We start from the raw sequence: 20,758 nt of genomic DNA, 5'->3' as shown, positions 1-20,758 counted from the left end.
CATTTATGGATACAGTACTGTACTTTCTTTCTGATAACCGGTACAGCACATTGCTTGTACTGTAATCTAATTGCCTGTGCAGTATTCTTACCCCACATTTGGGGTGTGTTTTTGTGTATTGTACTAGAATAAAGATTTTCATATTTATACATCCCTTTTTCTCTCTATAGTGAACCTTCTGTACAACAATTCGATTGTAAGCTAACATGCAGTATAATTGTTTTATATGATTTTATTGTACTGTACAGTATCTTGTATTAGTGTACTGTAATAATTTTATATGAATACAGTACATTATTTTGTATTACTGTAATAAGTTTGTATAAATACAGTAAATATTTTTGGGATGTGGAATTAATTGTCTGCGTTTCAATTATTTCCTTTCAAAAATTTGCTTTGATATAAGAGAAACCTGGTTTAAGGGCAGACTCCCGGAACTAATTATGCTCGTAATCCAAGGTTCCACTGTATTTTCATATAAAGAGAAACATTATAAAATGACCTATTGCTTAAGTTTTTGTTACATGTATTTTTTTCACATTTTTGAAAATGTTTTGTATTTCATTATCTAAACAAAAAATTGTAATTTCGCAATTTTCACAGTTTCCATACTGAAAACTGGGGCTTTTTAGGCTCTTATGTCTTGTCCTTTCTGTAAAGGTATCCAGCAAGGATCCATATTATCATAGGTAGGATTATAATGATAAGTAATACACCTTAAACACGTCAAGATATGTCAATACGAAAGACATTGTCGGGATAACGTTGTGGCTTTATACATGCGTTGTTTCCTGAAGTAATGGGAAGTTAGAATCTAAATGATTTCCAGTGGCCAGTGTGAAAATTGGAAGAGCTCTATTTTTTAAAAACTTTTAATACAGATTGTCATATGGCAAAAAAGTAATATTGTAAATGATTTGTAAAAAAATAATAAAAATAATACTAGTAGCACAGAAATTGTCAACAGTTTGTAAAAAATAATACAGGTAACAAAAAATAGCAACAGTTTGTAGAAAAATAATACAAGTAACACAAAAAAAGATGTAAACAATTGGTTATTGTCTGATGATCGCTCCCTTTAAGATCATCTGATCTCCACTGTATGAGCTCATAGTGTAAGAATCGCAACTAATACTTTGGACAGTTTCTCTCCGTTATGTGGACATTTAAAGTGTGAAATGATCTGAACTATTAATAATAATAATCTTTATTTCTATAGCGCCAACATATTCCGTAGCGCTTTACAATTCAGGAGGATCATATACAAACAAGTAACAGTTATAGAAATACAATATTTAGAGGGGAAAAAAATACAACCCTGCTCGTGAGAGCTTACAATCTACAATGAGATGGGGGGAGAGGCAAGGTTCAAGTGCTTATTTACAATGACAATCCAACCATCTCACGGAAATGGGGCTGGATAATGGTTTCCTGGACCAGTGGGCCCGAGCCTTGAGATGCCTTTGGGTGCCATGGAGTTTGATGTGGAGCTATGTTGTGAGAGGTTGTAGAGGGACTATGTGAATCGAATCTGATTAGGGAGTGTGATAGGCCGCCCTAAAAAGATGCGTCTTTAGGGTGCGTCTGAAGCTGAGTAAGTTGTGATTTGTCCTAACTTCTTGGGGTAGAGCGTTCCAGAGGGTTGGTGCAGCTCGGAAGAAGTCTTGGATCCGGGAGTGGGAGGTTCGAATTAGTGTGGATGTTAGTCGAAAGTCGCTTGCAGAGCGTAGAGAACGGGTGGACTGATAGACAGAGAGGAGGGTGGAGATGTAGGGGGGTGCTGCACTGTGGAGAGCTTTGTGGGCGAGAACAAGCAGTTTGAATTGGATCCTATGATATATGGGCAGCCAGTGCAATGACTGGCACAGAGCAGAGGCATCCGAGTAGCGGTTAGCCAGATAGGTGACCCTGGCTGCTGCATTAAGGATTGACTGTAGAGGAGAGAGTCTAGTTAGGGGGAGACCAATTAATAGAGAGTTACAGTAGTCCAAGCGAGAGTGGATCAGGGCCACGGTGAGGGTTTTTGTCGTTTCCATTGTGAGAAAGGGGCGGATTCTAGAGATGTTCTTGAGGTGCAACTATTGATTTACACTGCACGGATAGTGGGAATGGAAAATGGTCAGAGACTATTTGTCTAAATATATTGCTAAATTGCATCTTTCAGACAAATGAAAAGGCAATTTAGCTCAATAACTGAATGCACATAAGTTTCCTTTGCAATGTTGCCATCTACCTATGCCACAAAGCTAATACCATTATCTTATTGGAGCACATTGTTCCACTTACTCCTTATATCTTGATATTATATTCACAGCTGTACAGAAACACATTCAGATAAAGCCAGGTCCATTCAGGAAAGTTTGGGCACTAAAAGTTAACCACATCTAATTTTACTCCCTCAAAGTTCTGAATTGGGGGTTAATGTAATATGTAAATGAATGGAAATATGATATAATTAAGACTGATATATAGATGATATGTAAAAGGAAAACTCTTATTTCTTACCATCACCCTAACACAGAAAACTGGCTATGTTTGTCATATTGTTATTCATGCATGTATTATGTAAATTATCGCTTCACTTTTCCACTTTCCATAAATTGCTTTATTTGTGCTAGACTCATCATTCATGGCTTCTCTCTATCAAGCAGGGTCTACAGAACATGACTTCGTCAGTCGAGAGTTAGATGGAAACGAATAATTCTTTTGCTTTCTTCTTGTACTTGGTTGTCATCAATCAACTGGAAAATAAATCAGTCCAACACAGAGCTGAGCGTGAACTCTTAGTGTTCCTTTCAGTTAAAATTGCTTTTGTTCAAATCTTCTAGTCTTTGGTTACGTCTTGTCACTTTCGATCAACCTCGGCTCACATGTACTATATGCTGATTTTATGTCTTGTTGGACTTCACTGGCCAGTTATTGAATGTCTGTTATTATTATTTGTTTATTTTTCAATATATAGGTAATACACTACTCAATACAGAAATATTAATAACTGAGAGCCCTGTCTAAGGCCGAAAACACACATCCGTTAAAACCACGTCCGTGTAAAACGGGCCGTTTTTCGGGTCCGTTTTCTATTTTTTAGGTCCATTTTTATGGTATGTTTGGCCTGCGTATGTATCCCGTATGCTAGCTGTATGTGCGTCTGAAATGTCCGTGTGTGCGTGTGAAACTTAACTGACATGTGTTTGTGTTGTCCGTGTGGAATGTCCGTGTGTGATGCAAAATGTCGTTTACTACATGTCGGCAGACAGCAGACAGAGTAGCGCGATGAGAATGAACTCGGGTGAACTTCACCCGACTTCATTGTCATGCCACGGCTCTGTCTGTGCCGTATACTGATTAGCGGTCACCTGTGAAGGATTCACCGGTGACCGCTAATCCCCCGAGTGACTGAAGTGTCCCCCCCTCTCTCATACTCACCGATCCCCGATCACTGGCGCTGCACGGTGTTCACACTGCTCCGGCAGCTTTTTCTATTTTGAAAAAGCCGGCCGCTCATTAAACAATCTCGTATTCCCTGCTTTCCCTGCCCACCGGCGCCTATGATTGGTTGCAGTGAGACACGCCCCCACGCTGAGTGACAGGTGTCTCACTGCACCCAATCACAGCAGCCGGTGGGCGTGTCACTATGGAGTATAGAAATAAATAAATAAATAATAAAAAAAAACGGCGTGCGGTTCCCCCCAAATTTAATACCAGCCAGATAAAGCCATACGGCTGAAGGCTGGTATTCTCAGGATGGGGAGCTCCATGTTATGGGGAGCCCCCCAGCCTAACAATATCAGTCAGCAGCCGCCCAGAATGGCCGCATACATTATATGCGACTGCTCTGGCACAGTACCCGGCTCTTCCCAATTTGCCCTGGTGCGTTGGCAAATCGGGGTAATAAGGAGTTATTGGCAGCCCATAGCCGTCACTAAATCCTAGATTAATCATGTCAGGCGTCTCCCCGAGATACCTTCCATGATTGATCTGTAAATTACAGTAAATAAACACACACAACTGAAAAATCCTTTATTAGAAATAACAAACACAAACACATTCCCTGGTTCACCAATTTAATCAGCCCCAAAAAGCCCTCCATGTCCAGCGTACTCCAGGATGGTCCAGCGTCGCTTTCAGCTCTGCTGCATGGAGGTGACCGGAGCAGCAGAAGAAACCGCCGCTCCTGTCACCTCAACGCAGCAAATTAAGAGAGCCGCGTGATCAGCTGTACTGTCACTGAGGTTACCTGGATCCAGCGGTGGATGCAGCGGTGGCCGCGGGTAACCTCGGTGACAGCTCAGCTGATCGCGCTACTCACCGCCGCTCCGGTCAGCTCCACGCAGCAACTGAGGTGAGTAGCGCGATCAGCTGAGCTGTCACTGAGGTTACCCGCGGCCACAGCTGCATCCACCGCTGGATCCAGGTAACCTCAGTGACAGCACAGCTGATCACGCGGCTCTCTTCATTTGCTGCGTGGAGGTGACAGGAGCGGCGGTTTCTTCTGCTGCTCCGGTCACCTTCATGCAGCAGAGCTGAAAGCGACGCTGGACCATCTTGGAGTACGCCGGACATGGAGGGATTTTTGGGGCTGATTAAATTGGTGAACCAGGGAATGTGTTTGTGTTTGTTATTTCTAATAAAGGATTTTTCAATTGTGTGTGTTTATTTACTGTAATTTACAGATCAATCATGGAAGATATCTCGGGGAGACGCCTGACATGATTAATCTAGGATTTAGTGGCAGCTATGGGCTGCCAATAACTCCTTATTACCCCGATTTGCCAACGCACCAGGGCAAATCGGGAAGAGCCGGGTACTGTCCCAGAACAGTCGCATATAATGTATGCAGCAATTCTGGGCGGCTGCTGACTGATATTGTTAGGCTGGGGGGCTCCCCATAACGTGGAGCTCCCCATCCTGAGAATACCAGCCTTCAGCCGTATGGCTTTATCTAGCTGGTATTAAATTTGGGGGGGACCGCATGCCAGTTTTTTAAATTATTTATTTATTTATTTCTATACTCCATAGTGACACGCCCACCGGCTGCTGTGATTGGGTGCAGTGAGACACCTGTCACTCAGCGTGGGGGCGTGTCTCACTGCAACCAATCATAGGCGCCGGTGGGCGTGGAAAGCAGGGAATACGAGATTGATTAATGAGCGGCCGGCTTTTTCAAAAGAGGAAAAGCCGCCGGAGTTTAGAGAACATCCGTGCAGCGCCGCGCCAGAGATCGGGGAACGGTAAGTATGAGAGAGGGGGGGAACTGACCGATAGATAGCGAGAGGGACAGATAAGACAGAGAGACCGACCGACAGACATAGAGAGAGACCGAGGGACCGACGGACTGAGGGAGAGAACGAAACAGAAAAAGAAAAAAGACCGACATCACATGAAAAAAGCACAAAACGTACAGGGAGCAAACAGAGATGCGTCCGTGTCACTCGGATGTGCGCACAGACCCACTGACTTTCATTGGGTCCGTGCTGCGTGTTGCGTGCTGAAAACGGACATGCTTCCGTGCAAAACGGAGACACAAACGTAGCACGCACACGGACCCAAGGACCTTAATGAAAAACGCACATGTGTCTTCAAACATTAAATAACATTGGTGCACGTTTGGCCGTGTCTCCGGTATATACGGAAACGGACCAAACACGCACGTGTTTCACGGATGTGTGTTTCAGGCCTAACTGAAGAAATGGTAATGAATAGTAAGTTTTTCAGACTACTCAGATCTCTTCATCAGGCACAGATTTCTCAGCTATGCTTATTATTTGTTATCATCTATTCAATTAGTCATTAAAATGTATCAACCACTGAGGACTCTCAGTTTTTAATATTTTTCGCTCTACTTGCTAACACGGAACAAAGATATATTTTGCTGTATGCAATACAAAAAAATATATCTATAAAATTATGTTGGCTAAAATGTTTGCAGATATAGAAATCAAAGTTGACTGTTAAAGGGAACCTGTCACCGCTTTTTTGGACTATAAGCTACGGCCACCACCACCGGGCTCTTATATACAGCATTCTAACATGCTCTATATAAGAGCCCATGCCGCTGTGACAACATAAAAAAACACTTTATAATACTTACCTAACGGTCGCTCTGCGCTGGACTGGGGCCTAATGGGCATCTCCGTTGTCCAGTGCGGGCGCTTCCCCTTTCGGTCATCTTCATCCTCTTTCTGAAGCCTGTGTGCATGACGCATCTACGTCATACACACTCGCCGGTCCTGCTCAGGATCGGAATGCTGGCGAGTGTGGATGACGTCGGACCCGTCATGCACCGCGGCTAGAGAAGAAGGAGAACGAAAATGGCCGAAAGAGGCGGCTCCAGCACCAGACAACGAAGACGCCCATTAGGCCCTATTCCACCGCAGAGCGACCGTTAGGTAAGTATTATAAAGTGTTCTTTTTTGTTGTCACAGCGGCCTGGGTTCTTATATACAGCATGTTAGAATGCTGTATATAAGAGCCCAGTGGTGGTGGCCGCAGCTTATAGTCCAAAAAAGTGGTGACAGGTTCCCTTTAAGCTGTAAATGGGAGTTTCATTAGAACATACTAAGGCCTCTTTCACATGTCAGTGATTCTGGTACCTATGTGACAGTTTTTATACGTACCAGAATCATGGACATACGCAGCCCCATTAAAATTAATGGATCTGCGCACACATCAGTGATTTTTCACTGATCATGTCTCCATGCGGCGTAAACACGTGTCCGTGATTTGCGCATGGAGACATGTCCATTTTTTTCTGGCATCACTGATGTCACATGGAACACACAGTGGTGTGTTCTGTGAAACATGTATCAGAAAAACACATACATTTATAATATAAAGCTTTATAAACTCACCCATCTCCAGCGACACTGTCTTCAGCCGCTGCTGGCTCTGCTTCCAGCCCGGCTAATTATTCTCATGAATATGCAGTTATGCACTGCACAGCCAACCCAGAAGTAGCTGCAGAGGGGAGACTGCGGTGGCCGGACACAGCAGAAATGGAGATTCTGCACCATGGACAGCAGGAGCAGGTGAGTTTAGAAGACCTGATCTCCATGTGCTATGGCACCGGCTGGCCTCCTTGATCTCCAGCACCACTCAATCCCATAGGAGCAGCGTTGCTGCTCCTGGGATCGGTAGTTCTCGGGGCTTTACACACCAAACTTCACAGTAGCTCTTACAGTAATTATATCTGTGTGTAAAAATGGCTTCTCACACCATCAAAATTCACAGATATTGTAACACCTGACTTTGCAGAGTGCCACTTAAATATCCTCTAAGAACAACTTTTTACACCCATTCAGGAGCAGTTTGGTGATGAACAATGCTATTTTCAGCATGATGGAGACCATGTTACAATACAAAAATGATAACTAAGAGGCTTGGAGAACGAAACATTGACATTTTAGGTCAGGAACCTCTTCACATCTTATTCATATTGTGAACTTGTGGTCAATCTTCTAAAAGCAAATGGGCAAAGATGTCAACAGAAATTATGATAAATCCCAATCACTGATTAGACAAGGATGGGTTGACATAAGTCAGTAGCTGGCTGATAAGCTAATATCCAGCATGCCAGGGCAAATTCCAGAAATCTTGATTGAAAAATAGGGGTCAACATTGTAAATATTGAGTCTTTCCATAAACTTGATGTATTTGTCAAGAATAAGTAAATGCATGAAACGCTTATAATTGTACTTCAGTAATCCTAGAAACACCTGACTAAAAAAATCTAAATCACTGACAAAATACATTTTGTGAAAACAAAAATTTGTGTTAGCTTCAAAAATTTTGGCAACGACTCTATGTATGTCATAATCAGCACAATATTCTTAACTGAAAATTTTATATTAGAAAAGCGACTTTATTAAGTTGATTTTTACTAATGTGAAATGCTTAAAGGGGTTGTCCAATACCTACAATGCATTTCATAACTATCTATCTTTAAGACCTAACCATGTCACAAGGCAGTTTTTTCAAGCATCGTCAGCTGCCATGGCGGTGTCAGGGTCTAAGGAATCCTGCTAATTTCACTGATGGTTCTGATCAGCCCGGAGAACGGGGAAACACGGGCATTGACATACAAGTTAGTTGCTCTCCGGAAGTTTAGCAATAGTTAATTATCTGCTGGTCTAGGATGTTAAACTTCTTTAGACACATGGTGTGGGAGAATCAGTCATTTCTGCTCTCCTCCTATATAGGCTGGCTGGACTATTCAAGTAGTGCCATCTATAGCTTTCTATCCTGGTTTGTAGAGGGGGTGTCATTCAGACATTACTGGTGGCTGCTTCTGGGGTTGCAGTGTACTGTTGGTGTATTCCTTTCCTTCCTTATTGCAGCTTGGTGTAGCTTCTTTGTCTGACTTGCTTTTCATCTTAAGTTCCCTAGCGTAATTATTGCGTTAGTTTGGTGATATTGTGCTTCTGTTTTCCCCTGTAAGTCTTGCCTGTGTTTTCCCTTGCAGTTCTGCCCCTTTTTTTCTAGGGTGCTGGGAGGGGGAATCAGATTAGTATTCTTCAGGAGCATAGCAAAGTATGAGACCCAAGCATCCCCACCATCAGTTAATCCAGGGATAGCCTAGGATCCTTATACTGTAGTTTGAGGGACAGAGTAGGAGCCCTGGCTATCCTGCAGTGACATTGTGACAAACCACTTTTGTAAATTGATTTATTATAAAAATTCATTACTATTCTCCCTATCATGCTAATTGCTACATGAGATTATTTTATTCACTAGAAGGTGGCCCGATTCTACGCATCGGGTATTCTAGAATTTACATATTGTGTAGTTCATGTATGATTTTTGTTATATATATATATAGAGATGTTGTTGTGTGTAGTTACCAAGTGTTTGTGTAGGCGCTGTACATGTTCTGGGTGTTGTCTGGGTGTGGCGGGGGGTGAGAGCGGTGTTGTATGTGTGTTGCGTGTGTTGCGTTGTTTGTGGAGCGCTGTGTGTCTGTAGCGTTGTGTGTGTGTGTTGCGCGGTTTGTGTGTGTGTGGTGTGTTTTGGGGGGAGGTATGTTTTGTGCAATGTGTGTGTTGTGCGGTATGTGCGTATATTTGTGTGTTGGGTGTTGTGTGTGTGCAGCGTTGTCTGTATGTGTGGGTGTCTGTGTAGGGCAGTTGTTTGTGGTTCCCAGTGTGTGTGTGTGTGTGGTGTGTTGTGCAGTGCGCGCGCGCGTGTGTGTGTGTGTGTGTGTGTGTGTGCATCAGCCTCTCTTCTCTCAGCCTACCTCTCCCAGCCTCCCTCCTCCCAGCCTCCCTCAGCATCAGCCTCCCTCTCCCAGCCTCCCCAAGCATCAGCCTCCACCAGCATCAGCCTCTCTCCTTCCAGCCTCCCCCAGCATCAGCCTCCGCCAGCATCAGCCTCTCTCCTTCCAGCCTCCTCCAGCATCAGCCTCCCTCTCCCAGCCTTCCCCAGGATCAGCCTCTCTCCTCCCAGCCTCCGTCCTCCCAGCCTTCCCCAGCATCAGCTTTCCCCTCCCAGCCTCCCTCAGCATCAGCCTTCCCCAGCATCAGCCTCTCTCCTCCCAGCCTCAGCCTCTCTCCTTCCAGCCTCCCCCAGCATCAGCCTCTCTCCTTCCAGCTTCCCTCAGCATCAGCCTCCCCTTCCCAGCCTTCCCCAGGATCAGCCTCTCTCCTCCCAGCCTCCTTCCTCCCAGCCTCCCCCTCCCAGCCTCCCTCAGCATCAGCCTTCCGCTCCCAGTCTCCCCCAGCATCAGCCTCCCCATGCATCAGCCTCTCTCCTTCCAGCCTCCCCCAGCATCAGCCTCCCCTTCCCAGCCTTCCCCAGGATCAGCCTCTCTCCTCCCAGCCTCCTTCCTCCCAGCCTCCCCCTCCCAGCCTCCCTCAGCATCAGCCTTCCACTCCCAGTCTCCCCCAGCATCAGCCTCCCCAAGCATCAGCCTCCACCAGCATCAGCCTCTCTCCTTCCAGCCTCCCCCAGCATCAGCCTCTCTCCTTCCAGCCTCCCTCAGCATCAGCCTCCTGTTCCCAGCCTTCCCCAGGATCATCCTCTCTCCTCCCAGCCTCCTTCCTCCCAGCCTCCCTCAGCATCAGCCTTCCCCTCCCAGTCTCCCCCAGCATCAGCCTCCCCAAGCATCAGCCTCCACCAGCATTAGCCTCCACCAGCATTAGCCTCTCTCCTTCCAGCCTCCCCCAGCATCAGCCTCCCCAAGCATCAGCCTCCACCAGCATCAGCCTCCCTCGTCCCAGCCTCCCCCTCCCAGCCTCCCCCAGCATCAGCCTCTCTCCTCCCAGCCTTCCCCATGATCAGCCTCTCTGCTGCCAGCCTCCTCCAGCACGCCGTGCTCCTCTGCCGACACTCACACACCCGATCGCATCCACTCACACACACCCGATCGCATCCACTCACACACACCCGATCGCATCCACTCACACACACCCGATCGCATCCACTCACACACACCCGATCGCATCCACTCACACACACCCGATCGCATCCACTCACACACACCCGATCGCATCCACTCACACACACAGACACTGACGATATCGCACATACGCGCTTATACTCACAACATCCGGAGGTATCACATGCTTCTGGCCATGTGATCCTCCCGCAGGTCCTGGAAGCTAACAGCACAGTACCGCCGCCGAGAAGCAAGCGATATCCCAGGATGTTGTGAGTATGTGGATGCGATGTGATGTGTGAGGTGTGTGTGAGTGTGATCTGATTTGTGTGTATGTGTGTGCTGTTATGTGTGTGTGCTGTTATGTGTCTGTATTTTCCGCCGCTGCAGGACCTTGATGTGTGGATGCGATGTGATGTGTGTGTGATGTGTGAGTGAGTGTGAGCCGGTGTACACTGGTAACTATGATACACATCGGGTAACTAAGGGACCTTAGTTACCCGATGTGTATAATGGTTACCAGCTTTCACGGCCTCCGTGAAGATCCCAGCATCGCAAGGTTATGTCTGGCGCTGCCGGGATCCTGACGGAGCCGGTGTAGAAGCAAGTGATATCCCAGCATGTTGTGATGTGGGAGGTGTGTGTGAGAGTGAGTGTGAGAGTGAGTGTGATCTGATGCGTGTGTGTGTACTCACCTGGGAGTCGCGGCTCCGTGTCAGTTGGGCCAGAGCGAGCGTGCATTGCGTGAGGGGGGCGGGGCCTGCAGAGAGCCGGGGAGAGAGGCCAATCCGTGTGGGGGGGCGGGGCCATGGCGAGCCCAGCGGCCAATCAGCTTTGTGTCACCGTAAGGACACAATTTCGGAGCATGACAGACAGACAGATAGACAGACAGACAGACAGACAGACAGACAGAATAAGGCAATTATATATATAGATTCTGTGTAGTTTCGGATGATGAGAGTCTTAAACGTGACATCACAGGAGGAAGACCCTTCAGTAAAGCTTCTATCACCCCCCCCAAACAGAAGTCAACAGGTGTTGGTGATGTGGTCACTTACAACAGCTTCTACCACTACTGTCCCCTGATGATAACCTGTCATTGAGGGGTGTTGGAGAAGGGACCGTAGCCTCCGTCCCTGCTGCCCACACTTTCAGTGGCTGCCACCATACTTCTGTTTCTGCCACTACAGTCAATGCTTCTGACACTGTAGTCTCTTTCCTTGAAAAAAATCATTATCAGAGGGGATGAGAGAAGTGTGAGTGACAGTACTGCTGCCCCGCAGCTTCTTTCACTGCATTCAAACGAATCATTAGGAGGCGATACTGGTGTCAATCACCATGTTTCTGTCAAAGCTCTCTGAATACAATTCATTTAAGGGAAGGAGGCAGTGGTGTTCAGAAGTAGGTAATGTAGAGGCGGTAACTGAAGTGACGAGGAGTGGGGACAGAAGCTATCACTTCTTTGTCACTTCATCTGAAACAGAACATCATCAGGACACTGCGGTCACAGTAGATGTAAGTGACCATAGTACCACCCCCTGATGTCCTGTTTTAGGGGGTGATACAAGCTGAGGAGAAGTGAATGGAAGGCCATCCTCCTGTGATGTCTATTTGAGACTCCCTACAAACGTCAAAGGAGCTAAAGAAGAATTATAAGGAGAATGAAGGGGAATTTTATAATAAAGAAAATCACGAAAGTGATTAGGGCTTAAAGATAGATATTAATAAAGGTCATTGTAGGTATCGTACCACCCTTTGAATCAGTCTTACTGATATCAGGGATAATTTTGTTCTTATGAATGTTATGATGCTGAGTATCTGCTGTTTGGTTTTCCTTTGATAATGCGGGATGTCTAATTCTTTGATGGTCTAATTCTAGACTACAGATTTTTAATAGTAATCATTTTTCTGTTTCAAACTGGATGGAATTTTGAAAAAGTACAAAATGCATGAACAAGGACTGAACCAATAAATGCTAAGCTTTTGGCACTTTTTAACTAAGTTCATTCTCTATTGCTATGTTTCACACAGGTATAGCATGTGCAATAGTGCGGTTTGCAGTAGAGTGTGAAAGTTTAGATTTAATAACATTTTCAGACTATATTTATACTTACTGCCGCCTTTCCCACTTTTCTCCATGCGATATTGATAAATGTGCAGAGTAAAGAGCATGTGAGAGTTTCTGTGGTCATCTTCATCACAATCCCGTTGACTGCATTTGCGTGAGGCAATAGCAGCATCCAAGAAAAAGGCAGCTTTCTCAGCAGTTGGTGCTCGCAGTTCACTCTGGTTCTGCAACTAGACACAGAGGAAATATAATGAGCGATACTTAACGGGGTATTCCCATCTCCAAGATCCTATCTCAATATGTGGTAGGTGTAATAACAATATTAGCAAATATCTCCAATTAGAAATGTAGTATTGTTCTCTTGATTAGCTATGTTGCTTACCTCATGTGCATGGCATTGCAGCTTAGGTATGCATGGTTATGACCATGAGAAACTAACTGTCACAATATGAGTGGTTGTAACCCTGGATACCTAAGCTGCTATGCTCTGCACATGAGGTAAGGCTAGTTTCACACTTGCGTTCAGCGCATTCCGTCACTATGGAGAATAGTGCAGTCCGTTAACGCACTGCGCTATTCTCCATAGACTTGTATTGACGACGCACTGTAACGCAAGTGTCTGCGTTGCATCCGCTGGACAACGCAGCGTCGTTATTTTGACGCTGCGTCGGGCAGATGGAACGCAGCATGTAACGTTTTTCTGCGCTTGGCAGAGTGTCAAAAAAACGCAACCTGAAGGAATCCGTTAGGCGTCCATTGTTTTTATAATGGACGCCTATGGTGGCGGATTCCGTTAGAATGCGTCATTTGACGGATTCCGTTAACGCAGCTGTCTTTACACAACTGCACATGCTCAGATGTGTAAAGTCAAGGAAAAAAAACTAATAACGGATTGCGTTATTTTGTACGATCTGTAGCATGCGTTGTGCCACTATATGCAACACATCCGTTACATGCGTCACACAACGCAATGCTACGGATCCCGTCCAACGCAGGTGTGAAACTAGCCTAAGAGACTGATTGCAGGCTTTCTTGTGCACCATCTTTAGAAAAGGCTTCCTTTTGGGACAACAGACAATGCACCAATTTCATACAGCCTACTGTGTAAGGTCTAAGCACTGACAGGCTGACTTTCCACCCCGGTAACTCCTGCAGCAATGCTGGCAGCACTCATACATCTATTTTAAAAAGACGACCTCTGGATATGATGCTGAGCATGTGCACTCATCTTCTTTGGTCGACCATGGCGAGGCCTGTTCTGAGTGCATCCTGTCTTGTTAAACTGCTGTATGGTCTTGGCCACCATACTGCAGCTATGTTTCAGGATGTTGGCAGTCTCCTTATAGCCTAGGCCATATTTATATAAAGCAACAATTCTTTTTTTCAGATCCTAAGAGAATTCTTTGCCATGAGGTGCCATGTTGAACTTCTAATGACAAGTATGAGAGAGTGTGTGAGCGACAATGCTAAATTTAACACACCTCCCCATTCACATCTGAGACCTTGTAATACTAATGAGTCACATGATACTGGGGAGGGAAATCGGCTAATTGGGCACAATTTGGTAATTTTCACTGAGGGGTGTACTTACTTTTATGACCAGCGGTTTAGACATTTATGGCTGTGTAATGAGTTATTTAATGGGCACTTCAAATTTACACTGTTATGTAAATGACTACTTTGTATCAAACTGTCATATCTTTACATTTGACTCATGAAAATATATAAAAAAATATATACAAAAATGTCAGGGGTGTACACTTTTGTGATATATGTCTATATATGTATGCATGTTCTATGTGTATACATGTCTATATATGTATGTGCTTTATGTATGCATGTCTCTATATGTATGTTTTCCACGTATAGATCTGCATGTGCTCTGTGTATACATGAGTCTATGCTATGTGTATGTAATACATGTGTATGTAATATATAGTGTGTGTATACATACGTAGTCAAAACTGTTGGTACCCCTCGTTTAATGGGAAAAAAACCCACAATGGTCACAGAGATAACTTGAATCTGACAAAAGTAATAATAAATTAAAAATCTATGAAAATGAACAAATAAAAGTCAGACACTGCTTTTCAACAATGCTTCCGTAGAATTAAAAAATAAATAAATAAATAAATAAAAATCATGAAATAGGCCTGGACAGAAATGATGGTCCCCCTGAAAATAATGTGACAAAAGGGACATGTTAAATCAAGGTGTGTCCACTAATTAGTATCACAGCTGTCTACAATATTGTAATCAGTCAGTGGGCCTGTATATAGGCCTACAGATACTCACTGTGCTGTTTGTTTGATGACATGGTGTGTACCACATTCAACATGGACCAGAGGAAGCGAAGGAAAGAGTTGTTTCAGGAGATTAGAAATAAAATTTATAGACAAGCATGTTAAAGGTAAAGGTTATAAGACCATCTCCAAGCAGCTTGATGTTCCTGTGACTACACTTGCACATATTATTTAGAAGTTTAAGATCCATGGAACTGTAGCCAACCTCCCTGGACGTGGCCGCAAGAGGAAAACTGATGACAAATCAAAGAGATGGATAATACGAATGGTAACAAAAGAGCCCAGAAAAATGTCCGCAGAGATTAAAGGTAAACTTCAAGCTCAAGGAACATGAGTGTCAGATCGCACGATCCGTCGTTGTTTGAGCCAAAGTGGACTTCATGAGAGATGACCAAGGAGGACACCATTGTTGAAAAAAAAATCATAAAAAAACCAGACTGGAATTTGCCAAACTACATGTTGACAAGCCACAAAGTTTCTGAGAGAATGTCCTATGGACAGATGAGACAAAAATGGAACTTTTTGGCAAGGCACATCAGCTCTATGTGCACAGATGGAAAAATTAAGCATATCAAGAAAAGAGCACTGTCCCTACTGTGAAACATGGAGGAGGCTCTATTATGTTCTGGGGCTGCTTTGCTGCATCTGGCACAGGGTGTCTGGAATCTGAACAGGGTACAATGAAATCTCAAAACTATCAAGGGATTCTAGAGAGAAATGTGCTGCCCAGTGTCAGAAAGCTTGGTCTCAGTCGCAGGTCATGGGTCTTGCAACAGAATAATGACCCAAAACACAGAGCTAAAAACACACAAGAATGGCTAAAGGCTGCTTTACACGCAGTGAAAGCACCCGCCCCTGTCGGTTGTGCGTCGCGGGCAAATCGTTGCCTGTGGCGCACAACATCGCTAGGACCCGTCACACGGACTTACCTGCCTAGCGACGTAGCTGTGGCGGGCCAACCGCCTCCTTTCTAAGGGGGCGGTTTGTGCGGCGTCACAGTGACGTCATACGGCAGTCGTCCAATAGAAGAAGAGGGGCGGACAGCAGCCGAAAGAAAGTGGCACCCACCTCGTTGCCGGAGGACGCAGGTACGCTGTTGTTCCTCGTTCCTGGGGTGTCACACGTAGCGATGTGTGCTGCCTCAGGAACGATGAACAACCTGCGTCCTGCAACAGCAACGATATTTTGGATTAGAACGACGTGTCAACGATCAATGATTAGGTGAGTAATTTTGATAGTTAGTGGTCGTTCGTACGTTTCACACGAAACAACATTGCTAACGAGGCCGGATGTGCGTCACGAATTCCGTCACCCCAATGACATCTCGTTAGCGATGTCGTTGCGTGAAAAGCCCCCTTAAGAGGAAAACATTGGACTATTTTGAAGTGACCTTCTATGAGCCCTGACTTAAATTCTCTTGAGCATTATTGGAAAGAGCTGAAACATGACGTCTGGAAAAGGCAACCTTCAAATACCAGACAACTGGAGCAGTTTGTTCTTGAGGGGTGGCCAAAATGCCTGTCGAGAGGGGCAGAAGTCTCATTGACAGTTACAGGAATCGTTTGATTGCAGTGATTACCTCAAAAGGTTGTGCAACCAAATAGTAAGTTAAGGGAACCATCATTTCTGTCCAGGCGTAATTCATGAGTTTTATTTTGTTTTTAAATTCCGTGAAAGCAGAAAAGCAGCAATGTCTGACTTTCATTTGTTCATTTTCATAGATTTTTAATTTATTATTACTTTTGTCAGATTCCAGTTATATCTGTGACCATTGTGGGGTTTTCTTTTATTAAACTAGGGGTACCAACAATTTTGACTACGTGTGTATGTACTGTATGTGTTACATACAATGTGTGTCTCACATACAGTGTGTGTGTAGCATCCACATTTATAAGTACCAGCAGCGCAGACGAGAGTTCATGGGTGTAAATGTTGGCAATCACCCAACAAACGAACAAAATGATGCTTATTGATCAGGTGATTGGTTAGTTTATGCTGGAACACAAATCCTTTACTTATATTGCACAGGCCAGGCCAGTATTAGATAAGGAGGGGCCCTGGGCAAAAGTTTAAAGTGGGATCTCAAATGCTAACATATCACACATTTAGGATGCATTTACATGGGCTGTGCTCAGGGAGTTGTTAATTGACCGCAATCGATAATATTCAAGTCGTTTGGCTCTTTACACCGGCTGATAAAGAATGATGGAAAGAGAACAATCACAAGTAGATCAATCTGTCCCCATACTGATATGCACGGGGACAGATTGTCCCACTAATGATCGTTCTGTGTCCATGATTCTTCATCAGCCTGTGTAAAGAGGCCAGAAAACAAGCGCCGAAGGACTTGAATATTGTGGCTCACAGTCATTTAACATCCTGAACTTAGTCCATGTATCCTAATAACACCCATTATCACACATCCATCAGTATTTCATCAGCATATAAAGCATGCCATATAGCTTTGTTCTAAAGAAAAAACTCTAGTTACCTGCATGCCGCATATTGGATCCTCACACAGGTAGACTCCAGGAGACTGCCCATCCTGAAGACTGCCAGTAGCCACTTCTGATAACAGGTCTCTCAGGTTTTCCTCCTTCCCCCACACTTCCACGGCTGACACTCTGACCGAGAACCGAGCTCCTGTCTTTTCTTTCCGTTCATTAATCAGCTTAAAGAGCCATGAAATAGCACAGGGGATAATGCCAAGATTCTGCATGGAGTCATCCTTGCCAATCATAGTGTATGACTTACCTGTCAGACACAGATATCAAAATGAAAAACATAGAAATGTATCAGTTTTTACTGTAAATATTTATTCTGCGTTAAGATAAAATTTCAGCATTAGTCTTTTAAGTAAAAAATAGTTACATAAGTGATGATAAAATTGGGGAATAATCCTAGTTGCTCACAATAGAAAATTATACCAGCAACACATCTCCCTCTCTACTCTGTGGATAACCCCATAAGAGTGACATGTTCACAAACATTGCTGGGTTTGAGCTGCTTATAATTCATATAATTTATTATACTCTCTTATATAGTGCCACTAATTTATTGGTATAACTGACCCCCATAGGGCTCACAATCTACAGTCCCTATCAGTATGTCTTTGGAGTGTGGAAGGGAACTGGAGAACCCGGAGTAAACACGGTGAGAACATAGAAACTCTTTGTAGATGTTGTCGGTGGTGGGATTTGAATCCGAACTCCTGTATGGCAAAACAACAGTGCTAACCACTAAGCCATACCATTGCCTAACAAAAACACCTGACACTTAAGGCTGCTTTACACGCAGCGACATCGCTAGCGATGTCGCTTGTGAAAGCCCCCACCCCCGTCGTTTGTGCGTCACAGGCAAATCACTGCCCATGGCACACAATATTGTTAGTCCCCATTGCACGTACTTACCTGCCTAGCAACATCGCTGTGGCCGGCGAACTGCCTCTTTTTTAAGGGGGCGGTTCGTGCGGCGTCACAGCGACGTCACACGGCAGGCGGTCAATATAAGTGGAGGGGTGGAGAGCAGCCGAAGGAAAGACACGCCCACCTCGTTGCTGGAGGACGCCTGTACGGTGTTGTTCGTCGTTCCTGGGGTGTCACACGTATAGATGTGTGCTGCCTCAGGAACGACCAACAACCTGCGTCCTGCATCAGCAACGATATTTGAGATTTCAACGACGTGTCAACGATCAACGATGTGGTGAGTATTTTTGATCGTTAGCGGTCGTTCGTACGTTTCACACGCAATGACATTGCTAACGAGGCCGGATGTGCGTCACGAATTCCGTGATCCCAACGACATCTCGTTAGCGATGTCGTTGCGTGTAAAGCCCCCTTTAATCACATGACACCAGACACCTACATTCAGCCTTTTCTTTGCCTTGGATGCTTAAAAAAGGCAGTTCTTCTGTATTTCTATTCCTTTTATAGAAGAGGAATTGATAAATTCTAATTAGGCTTTGTATACAAGTCCGTCATGATAGGAGTAGAATATAATATAGAAACCTATTTCTGTAAACCAAGTTTTCACTACAATAACTTTTTCTGAAAATGAAGAATTTCTTACTTTTCCTTTAACAGTGTTTTCCAGTAGAAAAAATAAAAGCATGAAGCGGTAAAGCAGTTGTACAGGGGGCTGACTAACTGCAAATGTCATTAATAGAGCTGAGTGGACTCATGGAAGTTCAGGTTCATTGGGTTCAGCTAGACTTTAGACAAAGTTATGTTTTGGACCTGAACATGACCTGAACTCCAATGGAAGTCACTGATTGGGCAGTTCGGGTCTGCACTCATATAGAGCAAACCATAAACAGAACACTTCTGGGCGGGGGACGACGGGTTTTATTTTTTATACACACTACATTTGATAACGTCGACTTTACCCCCTCGAGAGAGCCTTTCAAAGACTGCACGCAGCTCTTACTAGTCTGAGCACTGAGTGTACCCAAGCACCCTGATGCTTCCTCCAGTGGTCATCATACGTACAGCACCCGAACTCCAAACTGGAACTCTGATTTTCTTTGAAAAAGTGTTCGGTACAAACCTTTACAGTTCAGGCTCACTCTTCTCTACACTGAGTGCAGAATTATTAGAAAAATGAGTATTTTGATCACATGATAATTTTTATACATGTTGTCCTATGCCAAGCTGTATAGGCTTGAGAGCCAACTACCAATTAAGTAAATCAGGTGATCTGCATCTCTGTAATGAGGAGGGGTGTGGTGTAATGACATCTGTGACGACACACACTTTTTCAATGTGTGTCATGGGTTAAATTTCTTACATTAGCCAGATGTATTGTTCTTCTGTATGTTAACTCATGCTTGCTAAACTATTGTTTCTGCCAGGCCCCTCTGAGGGTCCATTGTAAAGTAGTTGTGTATTGCTAATCTAATGTATATTACCTCAGTGGCCATTGTCTGGGTTTGTGGATTGCAGACTACATGTAAATATCCTCAGTCATTCTGTCCACATGATTTAAATGAACATTATCCATGCAGCTTGAAATTCATCCAATAAGAGAAGCAACCTTGTACAATCAATCCGATAAGGGCACAGTATATCCTAAGAAAAGGCTCTGGCTATAAAAAGGGATGTCTTAGAGTCTCCAGTTGTTGATAGATGTTGCATGATCCAGTCTAAGCTCTTAGGAGCTGGCTAGGGGATCAGAACCAGGATGCCTTGTGGACTCGGTCTAGGGACTTTGGCTCCGACTAGAGGATCACTTGGCTACATGGCTTCAATCTAGGGACTCCGATTCCGATTGGAGACCATAACCACAGTCTAGGGATTTCGACTGCGGCTGCCAGGATTTTATCATATCATCATACCAGGGACTACTTAAGGAAGAAACCCAGGTTGGGACAATTTAGTCACCTGGCTACAGACTTTGCAGACCTCAGCCAGCTTTTTAAATCTGGCGTTATTCCAGTCTCGGTGGGTGCCCGCCGAAAGCGGGGTGCTGCTGGATTGGACTAAGTAGCCCTGGAAGCTCTGAGGCACGGACATTCTAAATCCCTGGTGAGCCAGTGGAAGGGTGAGAAACTGTTGCCTGTTACATTTGTGTGTTTTGCTGGTTATGTGCTATGTGCCGTTAATTGTTTGGGGATCCAATAAAGTCTTAATATTGTGATTCCCTCACCCTGTGTTGTCTGAGTAGTGTTCCTCCCACGGTTAAGGAGGTCAGGCATTCAGTTGGGATAAGCCCTGGGCCATGCTGTCTTTCTAAAGGCGGCCAGGCCAGTGGACGAGAGCACCCACTGACCCCCGTGTCTCCACAATTGGTGGCAGCAATGGGATCCTATGAAGCCTGGTTTATCCAGGGGAGCTGCAGAGGACTGGTGTTCTCGGACACCGTTCAGGGCTCAACAACCAGGGAGGCACATACGCATACCCAGCAGGCCATAGGGGAGGCATTCAGGTTTCGGACGCTGCCATGTCCAACCCCACCAGTTCAGTCACAGGAAAAGGACCGGAGAGGAGTTACGGCCGCATCAGTAAATTGATGCTACAG

General features: G+C 44.8%; 1 protein-coding gene across 1 annotated transcript in view; it reads right to left on the bottom strand.

Annotated features, from left to right (window-relative positions):
- KIF26B (kinesin family member 26B) overlaps window positions 1-20,758 on the bottom strand; it is a 585,415-nt gene that overhangs the window by 60,756 nt on the left and 503,901 nt on the right. Inside the window, exons 8-9 of the mRNA XM_075339602.1 lie at window positions 17,235-17,497; window positions 12,487-12,670 (exon numbers count right to left, since the gene is read on the bottom strand). Of these exons, the coding sequence (XP_075195717.1) occupies window positions 12,487-12,670; window positions 17,235-17,497 (447 nt within the window). The remainder of the gene's footprint in view (window positions 1-12,486; window positions 12,671-17,234; window positions 17,498-20,758) is intronic.

Source organism: Anomaloglossus baeobatrachus, chromosome 3, assembly GCF_048569485.1.
Source record: "Anomaloglossus baeobatrachus isolate aAnoBae1 chromosome 3, aAnoBae1.hap1, whole genome shotgun sequence".
NCBI lineage: Eukaryota > Metazoa > Chordata > Amphibia > Anura > Aromobatidae > Anomaloglossus > Anomaloglossus baeobatrachus.
Note: the sequence above shows the minus strand (reverse complement) of the source record. Positions and strands in the feature narration are given on the sequence as shown.